The sequence below is a fragment of the Musa acuminata genome, chromosome BXJ3-6 (genome assembly GCF_036884655.1).
Source record: "Musa acuminata AAA Group cultivar baxijiao chromosome BXJ3-6, Cavendish_Baxijiao_AAA, whole genome shotgun sequence".
Lineage (NCBI taxonomy): Eukaryota > Viridiplantae > Streptophyta > Magnoliopsida > Zingiberales > Musaceae > Musa > Musa acuminata.
This window is the reverse complement of record NC_088354.1, coordinates 3,500,924-3,523,876: the sequence shown is the minus strand read 5'-3', so window position 1 is coordinate 3,523,876 and position 22,953 is coordinate 3,500,924. Positions and strand designations below refer to the sequence as shown.

Genomic DNA, 22,953 nt, shown 5'->3' with positions numbered 1-22,953 from the left:
TTATATACATATATATAATCCTTAGTATATTAAATACCATAAAATATGAAAATATTGATTCGAAAGAATATTTTTCGAATAATAATGTTAATTGGTATTTAAATGTCTCTATGAAATAATGGATTAAACATAAGGCTATAAACGTAAATATAAGCCTTCTTTTCGTCGCTGGAAATAAGCAGTCTATGCCCGTCTGTGTTGCTCCCTTTGAGCCCAGTTAACCGTCGCTCTCTTCCACTTTTGGCCTTCAAATGGCGAAAGAGCCTCCCTAGATTGATTGGAAAGTGGTGCTCCCCGGGATGGGCGACGCACCGCCGCCGGAGGTCGAGGTGATCGCGGCAGCGCCTGGCCTGGGGGAGGCGGCGCAGGCCCAGGCCTCGGAGCTCGCTCAGATCTCCGATCATGAGTTGCAGGGGAAGATCCAGCGGGTGCTGAATCTTCTCTCGTCGGATATCGCGAGCCGGTTGGCCGACATGGGCGCCAAGTTGCGGGCCAGCCTCTGCCAGATGCAGACAGAACTTGATCGGAGGAAGCTTGTGTATGTCCCCAAGGTACGTTGATGATTCCCTTGATAGATATGTGTGTATCTTTGATGTCGTGATTGAAAGATTTTGGGTGCGATCATTGGGAGAAGAGGAGATGAAGATCAGAACCAAGACTGCTGTGAGAGAAGAGGGCGAGCGTGTCGTAGGTTTTTAGTTTTGGTAAAGCATTTTTGCCACAGAGGCAAAAAGATAGGGTTTTGGGAGTAGATTCATCAACAGACGAATAGTTCATTCCTACTACCCCCAGGAACAGACATAATATTCAAGAAGATACATGAGAAAGAAAACATGGTTTTGACATCTTTTAAAGAAACCCGTACTCCAGTTAAAATGTAAAAAATATATAAACCCCAAATAAACTTCAAATCAAAGTTTGTCATACTGCTCGGTACGGGCGATACTTATCAGTTCGATAGAGGACCAGTATAGATAGTACATCAGTATGCCCCTTTGTCGGTGTGTTTGGTATAGTTTGGTACAGCTTGGTATGTACCATACCGATAACTAATCGGTACACCAGTACAAATTGGTAAAACAAACCATGCTTCAAATATTGGTACATACTAATAAGTTCTCCACGGATGATAGGAGAGTATGTAGTTAATCAAGGTCAGTAAACTCGATTTGGTGGCAATTGATGATTGTCTTTCTCTTTTATCTGGTTTTTTGCCCTCTCTTCAGTCGTATTTACTCTTGTCTGTGCTGTTTAACTAATGGCTGAGTAAATTGGTAATCTAGAACACAAATCTAACCAGTCTTAAAATTTTTGTGGAGTTATTAAGAAAAATCCAATCATTTTTGGTTGTTTTGAAATTCCCCTTCCCAAGTTCTTGTTATTCCAAATAAAGGATTTTAATAAAATTGAATGTAAATTATTAATTCCATAATTTTCTCATTCCAAGTAAGATGAAGAGTGCATCATGTTGGAACAGATATAAAGAAAACAGGGAATATAATTTTTTGTTGCTTTTTTTTTAATGACAAGAGAAAGTGATATGAGTCACAAAATACAGAACATTGCCTAATGATTAGGTGATAGAGAGACAAATGAGAGGACTTTTAAGCATGGTTTGTCTTATCGAACCGTACCAGTGTATCGATCAACTGTCGGTACGGTATGTACCGAGCTATACCAAGCCATACGGAGTGTACTGACATACAGTACATGAGACCATATTAATATACTGCTCATACCGGTCCCCTATCGAACTGGTATGTACCGCCCATACCGAACGGTATACTGCGTTACGGCAAACCTTGCTCTTAAGGAGGTCATAGCATAGGTGTGCTTTGCAGTAAATGCAGTACTGGAGCTTTGTAGTAAATGCAGATGGATATCTAGAACAGCAATGCTGTACTATGATTTCCTTATTTTAAATTAGAAAGAGCACAAGTTAGCATCCATGTCAAATGTCACTTAAGATGACCATCGAGTTTGGTTATTATAGAACTGTACAACACTAAAATTTACTTATCTCATAACTGATGAAGTCAATGGCATTTTCTGTTTTACTGTTCTTTTTTTCCAGGATGCTGGAGAATGCAATAGCATCACTCAGTCAAAAAACACAGAACCACAAGGTATAATTTGAGTCTTTTTCTGCATAATTTGGAAAACTCATTCTCAAGAGCAGAGGACTTGCACAATAATTTGGACAAGTTTTCTTTTCAGCTACTGTCATAAAGCATCATCATTTTGATGCCATTGTTACGCAATAAGTCATGATGTCATCATGTCAGTGAACTAATCAATTATGAAAATCATGATGTCAGTGAACTAATCAATTATTAAGATCGCTTGGATTTTTTGTTTCATCTAAATTTTTCTCAAGTCTTATGGATAATTTTCAGCTGCATGTTATTTTGTAACCTGTAATAATTAACATGCTACTCAATAATCCAGATATAGATATGTTTCTAGTTAGCCATTTCACATTTATATTTTTAGTTTTTCACATCATGAGAAGGAAAGGAAGCACTATTGACAAATGTATTTTTACTTCTTCTCCCTTCCTCTTTGAAGGTTGTATTATTCCATCTCATATATTGACTATCATGTAATAAAAGAAAAGGTTGTGAAGAATCGAACTTTGAAGATCATTCTTTCAGAAACTTAGTTGGAACCTCACATCTTGTTCTTTATGTTGGACGCTTTAATAACTTGGGATGTGCTTTATGGTTTAGTGGAATGTATTAATACAATTCTTTTCTGAAGGTTGTTAGAGCTTGTTGCCTTGACCCTTGTTGGAGAATTCTAATTTGTTTTATTGATGAGCAGTGGTGCAACTTCTATGGGTTCAGTCAGGTTGAAGGTCCCTCCTAACCTGAACCGCTGTTCGAATTTTCCAAACATTTCAGGTTGTGCAAGCAAGCTGGGTCAAAATAGGTCTTCACTATTCAAGTTTTGTATAGCAAAAACTCAAACTTAAACATATAAGTATAAAAATGGTACTAAATGAACTTTCCTGATATATTGCATATACCTGGTATTGCCAAACCAATTTGGGTCCACTAAACTTGGTCATGTCAAGTTTATTACTGATGAACAACTAGGAGTAGTCGTCCATCACTGTTTTGATGGCCAACCATTTATGGAACTGGTTATTTACATATCTCATAATATTGATTTATTTTGCCAATGAAATGCAGACCCGTATGCTAATTTTTCTAGAAGAATATCAATTTCTGAACTTAAAGATGTCCAACATAACTAGATCACGTGGTCCAAATGCTAACTTCATGTATAAGTGTTGTTTCTGTCGCAGGAATAAATAAAACCAAAGAAAAGGGAGGGAAAAATGAACATGGAAAAATGCTAGCTGACCTGTTGACCGCCTGAAACTTTTAATTCTTTAAATTCGATATGTTACCAATAAAGAAGTTCTTTTCTTTCTTATTTGAACTTTGCTATAGTTGTATTTAGAGTTGCTTACTGTTCACTCACTATCAGGTATGGTTGAAAATTACAATGCAAATTATACAACAAAAAAATCTCCTTCACATGCATTTTCTTCCCAGTTGATGGAGAAGTTAGAAGGCCAGGTGAATGTCTGTTCTTGCTAAACTTCTAATGTTTGTCTAACTTCTCTAGCAAAGGCGTTTTCATATTATTTCATCAGGCAGATGCTGCATGCAATGAGAACTCGAAAGATATCAGTCAAGGCAAGGAAGAAGTTTCTGGAAAAGATAAATTAAAAAAGCCTGTGAGAGGACATCAAATTGTAATTTCTTCGCAGCCAACTAGGTTTTCTTCCAGGAAAACTCCTTTCAGATGTGTTAGCAGCTTTTCTAAGAAAGACCAAGAGAGGTCCTCAAATGGTGATTGTAAGGATTTTGAATCTTTTGGTCCTTCTCCTAATGAAGAGAAAACCAACTCTTCTGGCAAAAGGTAACATTTAAATTTCTGTTGGAATTTTGATATTTTATTTTAGATTTCTATGTTCCTTTAGTGATAGTTGCTCAGATCAAGGATTCAATTTGTTCTAGTATCAATAACAATTCTTGGGTAGAGACCCACAATTGGATGAACTATGTGTCAATACATCCCCTACTGATTGACATGGGTTTGGTCGGGGTAAGAGAAGAGGAGAATCAATAGAGATGGAAGAGGGGGGGAGGAGGCAAAGGAGGAGGAAGAGGCAAATGAAGAAGAGGCAGAGGAGGAAGAGGCAACAACAATGACACAATGGGGACAACAAGGTGACTGCGATGCTGCAAGGAGGTGGAGGAACAGCGGAGAGAGAGAGAGAGAGAGAGAGAGAGAAGAAAAGAAAATAGAGAAAGATAGTCGTGTGACAATTATCAGGGTATTGGTATTGGGCAGTAGGTTGACCATTACCATTTGGCATTGGTCTGCTTACCATTTTGTAAGCCTGGTATGGGGAGTTTACCCGGTGGTGCAGTTGGACCGGTAAATACTGACTTGTACCGGTGGTATTTTAAACCGTGACTCAAATATTATTAATACTTTGATTGAGCTCAATTTTCTGCATCAAAGTTGATGTAGTGCTTTTGGCGTTATACTATGATAAATCTTAGAGGCTATCTTCAAATTCAATATTATTTTGTAAATTTAAGTTATGGTGGCTGTGCTCTGCAAGAACTTTTCACTTAGAGCTAGTGGACAATCAAATGTTGATTGATGCTTATTCTTTCACTTACTCAAGATGATGCTAATGTATATACTGATTTGATACTTGTCAATGTTTCTAAAAGAAATAAAACAATATGCATTTACTGATTCTTTAAGCAAACTACTGCTTTTGAGACAATGTCCTCAACCTACAAGAATCAAGGAATGGAAAAACATATTCATCAACAAACTATATCCATTTTAGGTGTTATATGAATGAAGTTCTGACCTTCTTTTCCCAATGAATAGGCAACCAACACCTGTCTGAAAAATACTTCAAGAAATCTCTGGTTCTGTCTCTTATATCAAGTTTGCTAAGGCATTAGAAAAATTGGAAGAGGGTCGAAACATGGCTAAATTTTGGCATGCTTTCTTCGAGAGGATGTTTGATCTACCATATTGTAACATTGATCAGAGTCTTCAAGATTTTCTATCATGATGTTATTTATTTGTTCACCTTACCGTTGATGTCTTTGTTCTTCTCTTTGCTAACGACAACATTTATAGGTTTCCTTGGAATAGCTAAATCGTGCTTTTTTCCTTTGAACCATCTTTCTAGCTTGTTATGCTTCTTGTCAACTCTTTAGTTCTTTTGATGATTGTTCCATGCATTTGCCCCCATTTATCCTTTATGTTCCATTCCTGTGGCCACAAAAAGAGTTGATTGCTAAATTTTTAAACATGAAAAATACACCAATTTCCAAATATGTGCATCTAAAATGCATTTTGGTGGTTCCAATCCACCTGTGTTCGATGTACATTCAAATAATTGGTTTTCACACTGATGTTCCATGCTCTGTCTCACATTAATACATTAGATGAAGGCCTAAAAGTTAGATGTGAATTGATTCATGGTTATAGATTCTGATGAAGTTTTCCGCTGGCTAGCTATCACCTTATGCAACTATCCTCTTTTTGGGCTTGGGGCCAGCAGTAAAACAATAACAATAAGCACACACAGGTCAAGTTATGTAGTAGTCCAAAGTTAAATTTATTTTGGACTTATCATATTTAGGCCAAGTTCTCATAATACAACAGACCAATAACGGCCTAGTGTACTAAAAGAGAGAAAATATGAGTAGAAAATATCTTTTTATTTTGAAAACTTTATGTGAGCATAAAAAAGCACAAATGACCAATTCATACCTTTGGTGATCCACTCTGGTAAATCAAGTCTGATTGTAGTTCTGTAAAATTCTGATACTAGACAAAAAGGAGGCTTTCATGAATTTTTGATCAAATTGCTGAATAGGCTAACTATTTATTTGAGTTGAAATATCTTAGAAACACCAAAGTTTATATCAGAGTGTTGTTCAAAGACTTTTGGTCATGTAGTTGTCTTATTAATTACATTTAATTTAATTAACGGTTAGTTGTTGGTGGTACCCTCATGCACCAGGCTTTATGAGTTGACTGAATGACCATTTAAAATTCCCTTGTATAGTGTTGCTGATTCATTTGCCAATACTGCAGGGAACTTTGGACAGACCAGTATGTATTGTTCAGCATTTTAGCACCTGAACCTCATGCTTTGGCACTAGTCAATCGCATTGCCAATGGTGTGTCAATACATGAGTAGTAGTACACTGTCATGTGGCATGCCAGTGTGTTTTAGTATGCCTTGATAAAGGCAAATATTGCAATTTCTGCAGACCAATAATTCTACATATGTATGCACAGAAAACTGTTTACTATACAGTGAACATATATATATGCTAGGATGTATGGTTCTGAGGTGTAACAAATTTTATCTATGCCATAGATATCTGTGGTGCGATTCCATGCTGAAAACTGGCTTTGCAAAAACTAGGAAGAGCCTTTTCTTTCCTCTCTTAATATTGAAACAACGATTCACCTATTGTAGTTCCAACCTTTTGTCCTTCATTACCTTAGCATGTTTAGGGAGCATCCATTTTTTGTCTAAATGACTCACAACAGATCCATTTAGGATTGTTTGATGTGCTTATAAATCAAAGTGTTATATCCTGTTTTCTCATAAATGTTATAGACCTTGTTATTAGTAAAAGTTGTGATGGGCTTTACTATTCGTGCATTGTTAGACAACAACTACCATGGTGAATTTTTGTGCAGACAAATATATCATTTCCAAGTAACAGAAAACTTAATCTGTTTTGTTGTTTGTTAAAACAGCTTGCGGTCCTAACAGTCTTAGTATAGCACATCCTTAGATGCATTGATTTCTGGAGAAATAATATTCACCTTTTTTATAATAATTTTTTTTATTTTGTGTTTCATATCTTGCTTTAAGCATCTTTGCACTATGAAACTCAACATGTAATTGAAGATTGAAGATCTCTGTGAATAACATCCATGAAAACATTTGCATTCTCATTGAACTGATTATCTATAGGCTTATATGTTATAGGTGAAACTTTGCTAAATATTTCCACTCAGATCTACTAGGAATTTTGCTCTATATTAATTATACTATTACAAATGTCTTGGATATCGGTAGAGGGTGACATAGGTTCAATCTATTTTATTTTGTTCCTTTAGTCACTGTAATGCTTCAAATTTATCCGACGATGTGCTTGAATCTTGTATCGTATAAAGCATTGACCAACATCTCATATGCATTTTCTTTTGATGATAATTTGTTTTTGCAATACTTTCCTAGGAGGAGAGCTTCTGACTTGGAGGGCAGGAATTCAGTAGCCTTGAAGTTTAAGAAGGTGCATTGTGCTTGTTTATATTTTCCAAAGTGTATAGTTATATATTATTAGCAACTTCACAATTATTTTGTTTGAGTCCTATTTATGTGGATTATCGAGTTTCAAAGTTTGGCCATGAAAAGAGAAAAGGTAATTGATTTTATACCTAGATTCAAGTCTACTTAAACAGGACTTTAAACTTAAACCAAATCTATATATAATTCATTCAAAAAAATGGATAGTAGTAGTGAAATTTTTTTTAAAAATCATCTTAATCTTAGAAACTAATCAACTATGCCTATAGATGACTCAAGCTGGACTTTACTAAGGACTTTTCCGCAACTTATCTTGTGGTTATTTGCCATTGTTGCTATATGGTCTGTGGACTCTAATTTTAAAGGGCATGTATCTCTAAGACTCTAACATTGCTCTCTTTAATCTTTAGCTAGTTTCTGATGTGGTTTGTCAATACATGTAAATATTAAGTTAATTATTTTTTATATTTGTAAATAGGTTCGTGAAGTTGTTCTAGTGGATGAAGAAGAATTCCATTCTAGACAATCAACAGGAGCTGCCTCTGACAAATGGTGACACACTTTTGAACTTCCGTCTTCTCTTTATTGACAAATATCTGTTTAACCAAGTATGTTTTGCTAATGAGCAGTATGTTTTTTTTCTAGGAAGGAGATGATGGTTTATTATCCTTCAAGGTGCATAATCTCTATGATTAGTTGAATATACAACTTATTTGCCTATTATTAGCTCCAAATTCTCACAATTTAATATCTGCCATTGTTAACTTTACAACAGAGATGACCCTGAATCTGTTGAGCTCTCTTATGAGGACATAAAATGTCTAGATCCTGAATCATACTTGTCATCTCCCATAATAAATTTTTACATTCAGTAAGTAACCATCTCATTTTCTCAAAAGTTTTTCTTGGAATGTCAAATGTACTTGATTCTTTCTGTACATCACAAATATTTTTCAAATATCTGTTATTTGACATGAATGGAAGTTCCACTCATTAAACCGATTGCATGGATGACCCTGGCCTAGCCTAAATCAGTATATTTTTGGAATTAAAACATCTTAAGATAAGGTGCCACACATTTTATTCCCCTGCAATCAGAATTTCCAGCTTTAATGACAATAGACATTTTCTATTATGGAACCACTGTGAAGAGTACATCTGCTCTATGACGAGAAAGAGACACTTTGTTTAAATGATTGAAGTTTTAACCTGCTTCAGTAAATCAGTTTGCTTATCTTCATAGTTTGGATTATTTTGGATTAGTTTTGATGTGTTTCCAGTCAGTGTAGTATCTTAATTTAAAATTGTGTGTTTGCCATGTTCTGCTCATTTTTCAGTTGATAACTATCTCTGTGTCACTTGCATTCTTTAACCTATGTTTGATATTGCATCTTAATAGCTTTTATGTTTTCTAATTTTTCACATTCTTGTCCTTGGGCCTTGGGGAAGCTTAGTAGGAAATAGGAATCATCTCTTTTCTGCAAGGTTTCTAACACTCTTCAGCTATTTTTTAATTCAATTGATTCTTGTTGTTTTCTAATGGTTGGACGATCCTGTGGTATCGGTTTCACTTTGATCTATGCTTAGGCATGGATTGCTCTTCTGAGGCGTATGACCATACCAGTTGCTCAAGTACGGTCCAGGGGTCTTGTATGATGCTAAAATTGCACTAATACACCCTAGGCACTGTGGTTAGCTCATATAGATCGACATGGCCTTATTAGTACTTGCCTTTCAGTATGTACTGGTCTTTCATAGAACCAGGATAGGAACATTACTTGGAATGACAATCCTTTTTCTTATGCTGTTTTCATGTTTGCTCTGCATTTGCTTGGAATATCGTTAATGCATAGAATTTTTTTTATTTTGTTTTGATCCACATTTACATAGTATTCACATTACTGTTTGTATATGGTGACCACTGCTTTGTTGCTTTAGGTACTTGCGAAGGCTTCTCTCTCCAGTTGAGAGACCAAAAGGGGATTATCATTTTTTCAACACCTACTTCTACAACAAACTTGAAGATGCTGTTTCATACAGGGTATCACTTTTTTTAACATGTTGAGATGATGATCTCTGTACCCACATATTGCAAATTTGTCTGAAGTAATGGAAGCTTTTTCCATGATTTATATATTGCAAATATGTTTGAAGTAATGGAAGCTTTTTCCATGATTTATTTTTTATCACCTCTGTAAGAATTTGAATAAAAATCTGTTGCTAAGGATATCTGGTGTTTATTCATGATGGATCTTGATGGCTTTTTGGTCTGATTTCTTTCATTCAGTAGGCTCTCTTAAGGATTGATGACAAGCTCTAAAGTTCTGCAGCATAACTTTCTTTGATTATTACTTGTTTGTCATTGTTAACATACCATCTTCCTTATCAGGAAAAAGGGTTCTCTTCAATAACATTTCTTGCTTCATGTTATGTTTGTAGCTCTTATTGCGATTGCTAATATTTTTCTTTTCTACCATTAGATGTGATGAGAAGTTGTGGGTTTATGTGTCCTTATATACAATTTGTTTGCATGGAATGCTTCTTGATCTTTATTTAGTTGTCTGATCCCCATAATTAGATGTCCAATCTACTGTTTGTAGTTAGTGGCCTATATTGGAATTGTAAAATTAGGCCCATTTTGCATTGCTTTGTTCAGCATTGTACTGTAGGACTTAAGATGACTGTGATGCATATTCTCAATGATTAATTCAAATTATAAAGTCAATTGTGTTTGATATTATGGAGTGGCCGAACCTTAAACCACCCCATGTGGACCTGACCTTGCTTGTACTTAAGACAACAAAATTTTGGTTATAATTTTTATTTTTGACTGATCTTTGTCCAGTTTTTGTTCATTATTTTTTATCCTGATTATTTTATGATGTTTTAGAGCCTTATTTTATTTTTTAGTCCTTTTGATGCTAAAAAGTCATATTATGTATATACTATATAGATAGGTTAAATAAGTCCTTAAGCCTTTAGAAATTTTCTGGAAACTTCTAGAAGTGTCTTTAAATAGTATTTTTCAAAGTTATGAGATTTCCTGAAGGAAAAAAAATTGATCAGAGAGCAAGGCCTGAAGTTCATTCAATGTAATTCTTAGTATTAACTCTTGGGGGAACTCTTCTTGAATTGGAGACACCATGATAGAAGGGTTAAATATTATCTGTTGAAATATGCTAATTGTCATGTTGTCATGGTGACCTGCCGAAATAGCACTGAATTGGCATGAAAGGCACCTTACCATCACTGTGTGTGTATCAGAAAGCTAAAGGCTTTGACTCCGTTAGCACTTGGATGTTTCTGAAATATTTTTTATGGCAACCACTTGTAACACAGTATCTGACTTATTATTTTAGCCTGTGTTTTTAATAGTTTTATAGAGTGGGTTTAATTGCCCGCAATGAAGTTTAGCTTTATAGCACAAGGATTACTTTATCTATTCAGTACTTATAACCCAAATCTACCTAGTTTGCCTCCTTTTTCTGTTTCACTGTATATCATAACTGACTTAATCTTTTACTTAGTAGGCTGACAAGGCATGTTTTGAGAAATTGAGGAGATGGTGGAAAGGTGTAAACATATTTCAAAAATCTTATATATTCATACCCGTCCATGGAGAGTTAAGTATTTTTTTCCCTCTTCTCGAGAATGAAGACTTTAAATTTTATATTCTATTTTTATGTGTTTGACATAATGATAATATGCATAAGAATTATATATTGACTAAATAATTTAAGGAGAATCCTGCAGAGTTTTAGAAGACTCACCAATTTGTTGAAATGATCGGTTTTCTATTCTGTACCACTTTATTCTGAGTGCCTGTCTAACCATTTGATGGAATCTTTCTGTGGCAAATTTCTCTGACAAAATTCCAAAGACTAACATAAGTCTTCTACATTCATGGACATTTGTTTTAAGAATATCTGATAGTGATAAAACATGTCCATCTGCCAGTGTAAATTATCCAAACAGGGTCATTTTAATTTGTTATGCTGATTGCTGAGTTACAATAGGGAATGAGTTATACACTTTTCAAAGAGTGTATGCTATGTTTTGATAAAGAATATTGTCATCTTTCCCGTGGATCTATAAGCATCACCTGTCTTATCTTTTGAATTAATGACGGTAGTAGTCCATGTCAAACATATACTTAGTTTCTTGGTGTCGATATGTATGAAAACTGTTAGCATTATGTCTCATCTTCTATTAGCTGGATATCATGTCACATCTAGCTGGCCCTCATGAATTGACTATAAGGTCTATTTGGTTCATCACCTTCTGTCTTAACATTCTTCCACCCAAAAAAAGAACCACCTGTAGAAAAGTGAAAATAAGAAAGAAATGGTGTGTAGTTGGTGCAAGTTATATGAAGAATTTACAAAACTTCACCTTTTGCAGGTGGCCTTCCATGTTTCCCTTTGTTTGCTTGACTGCTTTGATCTCAGAAATTGCTAGTTCCATTAAGCTAACCCCCATAAATGGATCTAGAATGGGCTTGTGGTGCATCAATGAAGTATGACACAAGCATACTGCTATTCATCCTGTCATAGGAACCCCATTTGAGGCTCCTACAGTCATTGATTTTTCTTAGTTTATTAAGTAGCTAATTACTAAGGTGAACAATTCCTCTGAAGGAAATGTGGAGCCACAAGGGTTGAAGGTGGTTTTAGGGCGATGATTCTTTATTAACTAACTCCTTTTTCTTATCAGAACAAGTGAAATAGATATTCTGTTCAAATTTGAGTAGGCTGATCAGAGCTAGCTTTCTTGCATATATTCTATTTATTAGCTTGACCACTACTGTCTTCTTCCTACTGATCTATAAATTCTATTCAGCTGTGTTGTGTATTTAGAATATGCAATGAATGGTATCGTTGGCCATGACCTACACCCTAGTGTATTATTGAATTATGCATTGTGAAGGAAACTAATTCTTATTGTACTCAAAACACAAGGTATGGCTGGATTGGTACAGCCTGATCGATTCTGGCTTATCATGTGAGGGTATACCGGAATATACCACATTACAGTTGGGGAAGGGAGAAGAGGGGAGGAAGAAGGAAGGGGAAAAAGAATAAGGAGGAAGAAGAGGAAGAGGAAGTAGGATGAGGAAGAGGAGGTGGTGGAGAAGATGGAGAAGCAAAAAGAGGAGTACCAGATAAAGGAGGAAGAAGGAGAGGAACAGCGCATAAGGAGGAAGTAGTGCAAAAGAAGAGAAGGAAGAGGAAGGAGTAAGAGAAAGAAAGAGGAAGGAGGAGAAAGAGGAGACAAGTATACCCATAGGCAGCTATGCACGGCGGAGGTGTGTAGCGAGGTTGTGGCTTAGGCGTAGGCAGCTGTGCACAGTGGAGGTGTGCGACGAGGTAGGGGCGGAGGCATAGGCAGCTGTGTGTAACAGAGGTGTGCAGCATTGTGCGTGGCATGCACGAGACGATTAGGGTTAACATAGACAATGTTTTCCTTTTGATGTGGGTGGACCGGACAGCAGACTGAGAGCGGTCTGCATACTGCTTCATGCCTGTACCGGTATGTACTGCCTGGTACCGGGCGAAACATCAATCCTTGTATCTTACAATAAATGCTTGAGGACATCTAGATTTGTAAAATTCTTTTGTTTTTCTTTCTTTCTGCCAATTGAATAGTACTTGTTTATTTCAATTTTTTATTTAACTGGTAGTTTCATTGCTTGGACATTAATGGAATTTCAAAGATATGCAAATGATATTTTACGAAATTCTGTCATCTTCTTCCTGACATAATTTTTTGCTTTTCGTAATCAGTATGCATTGGAGCTTGGTGATTATTTGTATACCTGCAAAAGAAGATGAATGTGGTCCAATTGTACTTCACTTGGACTCGTTGGGAATTCATGATAGTTCTTCAATATTTGATGTCATCGAAAGGTAAGTTGTGCACGAGATTTTTAAAGAAAATGTACCTAGTGCACTGTATGTGTTCATGACAATGTTTCTGGAGTTGTTCATGACTCATTAACTGGGTAAATTTTGGACAAACAAACACTTGAATGCAGTTTTTGGAAAATTTAGTTAAAGTATAATCAAATTTAGACCAATTTTGACTTTCATCAAACATTCAGTCTTTAAGAAATTTTCTCATTTTCAGGTGGAGGGAAAAAGAAGCCATAGTTGCAACAGGATTTTATAATAATCAAATCAAATTCTTTAATTAAATATTAGACCTGTTTCATGATGCAAGTTCTTTGTTGCATATCGTGATATAAATATATCAGTCCATGTCATCGAATAGAAGTATTTCACAATGATGTTAGCATGCTTAATTTGTTACATGGAAACATTGGAAACCAAATTCCTTGCTCTGTCCATGTGCCTTTTGCATTGTTTGTCTTCTAATCGTAGTTTTCTCCATTACTAAATGACACAAAAGCTAACTTACCTCTGATATTAGAATGATTCTTTTTATAGCTACTCAACAAATCTAATATGCAGTTGCTAATTGCAGATTTTTGAAAGTGGAGTGGAATTGCATAAATCAAATTTCTCCTCGTCCAGATCTTCCTATTTCAGAAAGGATATGGAGACATCTTTCACGTAGAATTGAAAAGAAAAAGATTAAGGTAAACCGTTTCTCAGTGAGCTAGAAGAAATAATTTAAGCATTTAAGCATCTGTCAACACATAATTTGTCGTGACAAGAACCTTGCATTTTGTTACCATCATGCTGGTCTGTGGTGTTTATCTTTCATTTTCAAACATGAAAATGTTTGTAATATCTTTCTAGATTGATGTTGTGCATGTGATTCTTGTTGCTTCCAGTTTGGTGTTTGGATAAGTTGACTGTAATAAAAAATGTTCAGAAGAATCTCTCTCTATTAGTAGCTCATTGAGGAACATGTGGCAAAATTTTTTTGTCCTAACTTCTGAAAGCATCTGTTATCTGGTGGCATGTTACAAGGAAAATTAGGTGAACCTATGCTCTGGCTAGTGTTTTATATTTTTGACTGAGAATTATATTAATCTTTGGAATGCAGAAACTTGGATATTGTGTTATAGATGAAGATTACTAATTAGAAGTTAATAAAGGGAAATCATAAACTTGTTTTCAGAATGGGAAACCTTTAATAGTTTTTTTATATCTTTCTTTTGTTATATAGCAGAGCTGAAGATGATACTTACTTAAGAAGATTTAGTTATTATTTTGAGCAGTGTATCTCGAACTATTGTGTATTACTCAAGGTCTTTCAAAGTATCAGCTTCTTGAGAGCTGGAATTTGAAGTGTTCATGTTTGAATGTTGGCATTAAGAATCCTTTGGAGCTCCTTATAAGCTTTTATTAATTCAATGTGAACTTATAATGGTAATTATTTATATATGTCAACTAATCCCAGATTCTTCAATTACAGCTTTGATAAAATAATTCCAAGCGAATGTGTAGAGATTAAAAAAAAAATCATTGCTATTTTAATTTTATGCTTGTCACCGTCAGTACCAATTACCATGTAGAATGAGCTCTAGTTTCATATCTGCTTACTATTATCAGGTACCTCAACAGAAGAACGAGTATGACTGTGGCCTTTTCGTGCTGTACTTCATGGAGAGGTTTATCGAAGAGGCACCTGAAAGGCTTAGAAAGAAAGATCTAGCTATGGTAGGCAACACATCCCAAAGTGCGCTATAGATATTGCTATATTGCTATATGCTGTTTTTAATTTCTTTTTTTTTTTATTTTCTGTCCTTGGCTTAAATAGTTTGATAGAAAGTGGTTCAGACCTGAAGATGCGTCTGGCCTGAGGAAGCGGATACGAGATCTTCTCCTTGAGGTATTTCGCAGTGGTAAGATCGAGGATGAACAAACAGAATCAACATCCTCTTCTAGCTTCTCCGAAGATGATTGACAGCAATGTTTTGAACCGTGCAACCTGTTTGGACACCTGAAGTGAACCTGAGAACTCCATGAGTTAGAGACAGCAAAGTAGAGGAGGCATATGAAGTGAAGAGGGGAAAAAAGATGCCATGCCGTCACCAATTCATGTTTTCGGGAATACCTAAAAAGCCATTACTTGGTAAATTTTTGGTTGTGCATTAAATATTAGCACTCTCAGTTCATCTGCCGATCCCCACCACAGTAAAACTGTTCAGCAGCAAGCAGGAAAGCATGCCTTGGAAGAACAGTGGGCCATGTTACTTGTTTAGCTCCTCCCAAGAGAAATATGTCATTTACATACAGTTTAGCTAATTTGTCCACGGAGAGAAGAAATATTGCGGCTAACAAAAGTGACTTGAAGCTTGCTAGAACACGCATAGGAAGAAAACAAATTATGTGAATATTTTACTGTAAATTCAGAAGATATTTTTATATCTGCATGAAAACATGCTTGGACAGAGGTGAGATGTATTGAAGCAGGTTGGATTTCATGTAGGGTAAACTGCCTTATATCTGCATGGAAATATGCTTTGACAGAGGTGAAATGGATTTCATGTAGGGTAACTGCCTTACTTGATCTTTATTTCCTTCTTTATGTAGGATGGTCTAAAGTTTTAATTGCGTTCTACGGTTTGTTTTAATCAGCCTGATCAAAGTTTTTATTCATGATGTTGTCTGATAGCAATCAGTATAAAACCTTAGCGTTCTCTTCCAGCTCAAACGGATCTTTGTCATAGGACATCTTTCATAGAAATAGCAAAGCCTGAGGCAAAGCTTTCGTCACCCCCATTCTCTTTACATTGTTCTGAGATAAAGGAGTGTTATAAAACTGGCACAGCATGATGCTGGAAAAAAAAACAGATTAGCGGATAATAAAATGATTACCGTCAAAATTAATGTGCCATGTTAAGGCCAAAACGAAGAGCAGAGATATATATGGCCGATGCAACCTTGCATTGGCAGCCGAGGCTCTTTCATTATTAGTAAGGGGGCTTATTAGGATGCACATGCGATTATGCAACAGTAACATGCAATCTTGCAGCACACTAATCAGATCAAATGGAAGAGGAAAGGGTCACATTACTTGAGAAAATTCATCCTGACATGTATAATATTGTACTCCAGATTCTAAAGAGGAAAAAAAGGAGGTATATTTAACATCAGTATAGATGACAGAAAAATAGGTGTATGTATCCCTTCTGTCCTAAACGGAGATCAATCCTTGGATGTACTACTGCTTCCAGGACCCTTTTTCCCACCGTATCTCTGTATGAGAGACAAATAAGTTTAAATGGAAATATAATCAGGTAATAAAACGAATGAAGAATCAAATTCATCTGACATTTTGGCTAACGTAAATAGAAAAGAATTTAATATAATGTTATCCAAGCTGTCGGTAGTCCCAAGTATACAAAAGATCCGCTAGGCTGCATTCGCATTCTAACTACTATGTTATCCAAGCTTTTGATATGCATATCGCAAAAACAATTAATAAGAACAGTGAAGAAATTGTGCTGTATACTACTATGACACAGGAGTTCGTTGCTGAGTTCGATATGGCATATTGCAAAAACAAATAATAAGAACAGCGAAGAAATTGTGTTGTGTCAGAGGATGGTATGCTAAATCACTCACCTGCTTCCCTGTGTTGAATGGAACATACTTGTACTTTATCATATGTACGATTTGTCGCTTCATGGTTAGGACAAAAAGGACGATCCAATAACACAGGAGAATGGGCCAAAAGACAGGGACATCAAATACAGATAAGAAAGTCATCACAAAAGCCACACACAAAGCTTTTGTTATGGAGTACCTGCAAAAAGGAAGGAAAATTCAATTAAGTTCAAATTGCCCTACTAGATAGATATAACAAAAACTTTTTAGCAACAGAATATTTAGGACCAAATAGGAAGGTCAACCTCCAAAGTAGTCGCACGGATCAAAATACGAGGAGAAACATGTATATAAAGTCTGCAAATAACAATCTTTATTTTTTCTCCACAGCTTCCCATCTGCACATGCATGTTTGTATAATTGTATTCTTAGCGTGCAAGATGGAAATCATATGGCCAGAAATACTGTCTGGTAAAATACAAAATTTAGAAACCAGATTGTGTTTGTTTTAAGTTAGGATCCACACTTCATGTGTTTTAAGTTAAGTGTGAATGTGCTCAGGCTTAGTCCATTAAATCTGAACCAAATGGCTCATAAAAGATACTTCTTTGTTGCAACTGGAACTTAGTCACTGAGACAATTAGCATGGATTTCTGACAAAAATAATTGGATTTAGTTCCATATTACAGTCAGGAAGTCTAAGCTAATAAATATGTTATGGCCATGATAATGGTAACCTGCTTTCTTTGAAAGATATAACAAAGTCAATTCCAGACCAAGCTTAACTTATAAGAATGCAGTTGCCACCATCTGCCACTGAAAACAGTGATAAAAGGACATAAAAAGAGGACAAACAGGGGAAACACGTTTTAAAAATAAAAGAAATTGAGATTACCAGTTGCTAGTGTCAAATCTACCATTCCTTCCACTCTGTTAAAGCCTCCTCTACTTTCCATGCCTCCGTATGATAAGAAAAAGTACTAAAAGCTTCTATTGGATTTGGGTTTGTGAGAAATGAAGATTAGTAAAGAAGTAAAAATTCGAGTACCGGCTTACTGGAGATCCCTATCCTCGAAAAGAGAGCTACCCGGAACTCAGCATGGTTACCAATGGACTGTCACAGTAACATCAATGCAACCTGTTATCTAAAAACACTGCTCAACCATAAAATCTAGTTGACAGACTCATCATCATAATATACACATTGATAACCAACTTTTTATGGCCTGCAAGATTAAGATTTCGAACATTTCACTTGTTGCTTTAAGTATAAGCTAAGCAACCTGCCAAACAATATATTCTGGCATAGCCATGCCAACATGACCCAGAAAACATGATAATAAGTAGTTTACCATAGACCATTTAACCAATATGTAGTGGCCCATCCCTCCTTCCTATGCGGAGTATTAGAATGTTCATTGCCTAAATCATTGATATTCTAGTGGGAACACTTGATACAACAAAAATCATCCTTTAACTTGAACAGGGACTATACCAGGATGACACCCCATCTCAGCATGCATATGAAAGCCCTTATCTATACACATGCGGAACCCATAGAGTAGGTTGAAAGTGTCCTCTAACAGCATTTGTATTGACTTGAGCAACCAAATAGGCTAAATGAATTGTACTGAGTGGGTTGCCAATGTGCTTAAAATGCTTTATTCAAATCCATCATAGACTAGTCATATTTCTCCTTATCCATTCCTCATTTCCCGATACCAAACTATTGGGATTGTCAATCGTGCCCCACATCCTTGCATCTCGCCAATCTGATGGTAACCAAAACGAAAGCCATGATGCATCCTTCTTATCGTAGCAACCATTCCAGTGGAGATTTTAAATGGCTTTGTAATTCATGGCTAACAAAGTTTAAGGAGCCACTGAATTGAAGCTTGAAAGAAATGACAAGAGTATTGATTCTTATTTGGTCCACATGAATACTTTGAAAAGTTACATATGAGGTCAGTTTGAAGATAGGGCATTAGGCCCAAATTGACATTGGGTTATGAGGCCCAAAATAGTTCAAGATTTTGTAACCACCTCATTGATTTGATTAGTTACTTACTGCATCTATCTATTGTTACAAATTATGAGGTCAGTTGGCCAGCATGACAATTAAACTTTAAACTCCAGTGAAAGCCTTAAAGTCACTACAGTGAGTTGAGTTGCATTGAAATGATGACCAGAAAATTTCCAGGAATTCAGAACATACAAGGGGAGAAGAAGGAAAAGCAATAAAACATCATCAGAGCAATCAGCGTAATAAAGAAAAAGTTCTTAGCACCATTCCCGATACTTGAACCATAAAACATAATCTTGAACATAGGTTTTGGATTATGCAATACGAGGCTTGATTTTCATTTAGATTAGGAGTAGAAAGGATCAATAATGCCATACAAAGGAAAATGCACGATATCAAGAAGTAAATTAAACGGTCACAAGATGGATCAATTTGAAGGCAACAAAGAGCTAATTGAGAAGTCACAATGGCTAGACATATCAAACTGCCTTTTTCTTTTAACATAACAACTTATACCTTGCAGTAGCAGGACAAACCATAAGAAAAGATGCACCTCAATGTAACAACACTTTGAGCACCAGGACAAAAAATAAAGGGCTCTCAAGAGAATAATAGTATCTAATTTTCAGATTGCAATAGGCAACACAACATCTTCTTCAACAAGCCTTTGGACCCTGATTGATACTAGAGCTAAACTAACATGACTACACAGCTCCGGTTGTCTAAGTTAACCGAGAGTCATAGATAGAGAAGAAGACTGAAGACAGGCTTTGTTGATGGACATACATGATTGCAAACAAACATTAAATCACAGAAAAATTTCAGAAAATAGAAAATGATGACAAAAGAGATTATAAGCCGATTACCATAGGATTAGATGAAGAGACAATGAATATGAGGAAAATACCCTATAAAACACAAATGTACTCAAGAATTTGAGATCGAGAAAGGTATTTCGGGTTACCAGAACTTGAACTCAGGAAGACGGCGAATGAAGGGTTTGAACTCATCAGATCCCCTCGTCGGCAGCGAAAGCCCATCCGACGCCTCCAGTTCCGGATCCACCATCGGCGAGAGGAACCCAATCAAGAGATTCAGCAGATAGATCCCGAGCCCGTAGGTCACAATGTAGAAGCCCTGGACGAAGTAGACGCGCAGAGAGTAGATGAGCGCCACCGCCGTGGTTCCGAGCCATCGGCCGACGGTGTGGGGAGAAGATCTATCCAAGTAGTGCTGGAAAACCCTAGAAAAATCGCTTCTCCATTTCGCCAGCGGCACCGACGCCGCTGCTCCTTCGTCGCCAAAACTTCCCTCCATAGATTAGATGAACTGTTAACCCAAAAGAAAAAGTAAAAGAAGATAACACAATCTTCCTTCAAGAACTCCATCCAGAGTTCAGATCTAAAACGAAAAAGATCCGAATGAATGGTCAGATATGGATCCGGATGGGAATGGGAACTCACCTACAAAGACCGTAGGGATCCCCCGCGATTCAGTGCCAAACGAGGCAGCGTGATGAGAGATCCTTGGACAACGGAATGGAAGGCAACCGGCGAGGGGGGGAGAAGAGGATCCACCGGCGAGATTGGAGGCAGAAGAAAGGCGTCGCCGGAATGGGAATCGTGGGATAGAGTGAACGGCCGCTGGCTTTGGCGTTGTGTGTGTTTGCGTGTGAGGGTCTAAAAATAAAAGTAATTAAAATAATTATAAAAAGGGTACATTTTCGAATAAACAAATCCGTAAGTTTTAAAATTTTTTACCCTATTTTAAAAAAATTCTCATACGGTACCCCAAACCACCAGAAATAATTATTTTATCTTTATTTTTTTACGTAAAATAAAAAGTAAAAAGATAATTTTAACATTTGATGACAGACTCGGTGGTGGCGGACAGTGCTAGTGTCGATGTCGATGCAGTTGCTAGGTAATTTTGACGTTCAATGACGGACTCGATGGTGGTGGACAGTGCTAGTGTCGACGTCGACGTAGTTATCTTACTCTTTTGATGACAATAAAGTTCGCTCTCATCACGACACCACCCACCTCAACGAGGAGCGCATTGCTCACGCTAGTATTGTTGTCTCTTTGGCCCCCAAGAGAAATGAAATGTGAGTCCTTGAGACATACCATCAGCCTAATGCTTATGCGTTCTTCTAGGCTCCGCTTATGCATCGGCATGACCAACCTCGTCTCTACCCTATGCCATGATCCCCCTAGTTACAACTGTCACAAGGATGACGACGAGAAGGAGACCCGGCAAAGGCGATGAATGAGAGACTCTCGGAAGGTGGCTCCGCAGTCTTATCTACCATAAGTGTAGCATTGACCCTTTAGTTGCTCTACATCTACATCGGCACTATATCTATATTGGCACCGATGCAGATGCAAAGAGGTGAAAAGGCCGATACTACGTTTCGGGTAAATAAGATTGAGGAGAAGCCTTCCAAGAGTGTCCTAATCATTTTCATTGTTGAGTCTTCTTTTTGTCGTCGTCCTCACGCCGATTACCGCTAGGGGGATGACGGTGTTGGGCAAAGATGAGGTGGGCTATATTGGTGCGTAAGTGAAGCCTAGAACGAGACACAAGTGTTGAGTCAACAACATATCTCGAGGACTCGACCTTTCATTCCTTCTGGGAGCATAGAGGCGATGATGCTGACGTGGGTGGTGTCACGGTGAGAGCAGACCTTATCATCGTCGAAGGCGGCTAGGCAATTACATTGACATCGAGGCCAATAATGCCATCGTCCACCACCACCGACACAAGTGGTGTTGTCATTCGCCATCACCTAGTCCGTTACTAAACATTAAAATTATCGTTTTATCCTTTATTTTTTTATTTTTTTATTTTTCATTGGTAAAATTAATATCGTTAGAGTAAATAAATATATATATATATGTTTTACTTTTATAACTATAAGGATACCATATAATTTTTTAAAATATAGAGACCGAAATATTAGAGGCAGTTAACTATAGGAGGCAATCTATAATTAACCCCAAAAATCATAACCACTTGCTTTAAGAAAATATTCTTTGACTCAACAAATATTTTAAATATTTTTTTTATTATGACTCATATTAACATATCATATTAGAGTGATACCTATGTGGGTTAAAAAAATCTATAATTAGAATATATGGTGTAGAAAGAACAGAAAAAAAATTTTCATCACTCTAGAACAGATCCCCTTTATAGTCGAGCATCTAACTGCTTATGTTAAGAAAATCTGAACAAATATTTTAAATTTTTTTATTATGATTCATAATATATATATGTTTTTGGATAAAATATATGTTGTGCTTGAGAATAAGATAGAGAGACAATACAAAGAGATGGAGTTCTTTGTAGTTGCAGCTACCAACTCTGTTGCCATTGAATGATGCAAAGAGGAGGAGGATCACCAAAGAGAAATTACAAGTGCAGCCTAATCTTTCTTCCTTAGTGCTTGATTTGTATTCTGGGAGAGGGGGACAGAATTATCACCATAAGGGCTTCAAAATCTTCCCCCCTCAATCTTATTTAACATTAGAATTTGTTTTATTTTTTTAAGGAAAAAATATAATATGATGTTTGAAACTCTCAATCTGAGTCAACCCTAATATAATATGTCATCATCAATTTTCAAACCCTTAATTTCAAGTAAATGAGAATGGGTACAGTGGTATAGTATCATCATAATATTAAAAATTTATAAGATGAATTTTTTGAACCTCATGCATTATTATTATTATTATTATTATTATATTCATATTTTAGATGTAATGTTTATAGGATGTGGATTTGAACCATTAACATAAGATAAGTGAATAGGATATATATATATATATATATATATATATATATATATATATGAAACAGGAACAAGTATGTCTTAATTTCCAATGGCTAATAAATAATGTGTTAAATGACTCACCGAAGCTATTTAAAGATACTATCAAACTTTGAGGCGTGCATTCCGGCCATCCTCGTCTTCCCCCTCGGCACTCGGACATGCACAAAGTCAAACATAGACTAAGTCAACG

At 36.3% G+C, this 22,953-nt stretch overlaps 2 protein-coding genes across 2 annotated transcripts; one reads left to right on the top strand and one right to left on the bottom strand.

The window, feature by feature from the left end:
• The first annotated feature begins 182 nt into the window (after positions 1–182).
• On the top strand, positions 183–15,954 carry LOC103988203 (ubiquitin-like-specific protease 1D). Its single transcript, XM_018828165.2, has 14 exons — positions 183–551; positions 2,075–2,126; positions 3,496–3,587; positions 3,665–3,933; positions 7,316–7,370; positions 7,863–7,936; positions 8,030–8,059; positions 8,160–8,255; positions 9,323–9,425; positions 10,915–11,006; positions 13,168–13,290; positions 13,868–13,982; positions 14,905–15,012; positions 15,113–15,954. The coding sequence occupies exons 1-14, from the start codon at positions 300–302 to the stop codon at positions 15,257–15,259; spliced, it is 1,608 nt and encodes a 535-aa protein (XP_018683710.2). The 5' UTR covers positions 183–299; the 3' UTR covers positions 15,260–15,954.
• Positions 15,955–16,343: 389 nt separating this feature from the next.
• On the bottom strand, positions 16,344–20,594 carry LOC135640195 (protein RER1B-like). Its single transcript, XM_065154423.1, has 4 exons — positions 20,392–20,594; positions 19,893–20,257; positions 16,924–17,104; positions 16,344–16,554 (listed from the first exon to the last, which is right to left on the bottom strand). Exons 2-4 carry the CDS (start codon positions 20,243–20,245, stop codon positions 16,504–16,506), a joined length of 585 nt encoding a protein of 194 aa, XP_065010495.1. The 5' UTR covers positions 20,246–20,257; positions 20,392–20,594; the 3' UTR covers positions 16,344–16,503.
• Positions 20,595–22,953: the final 2,359 nt, after the last annotated feature.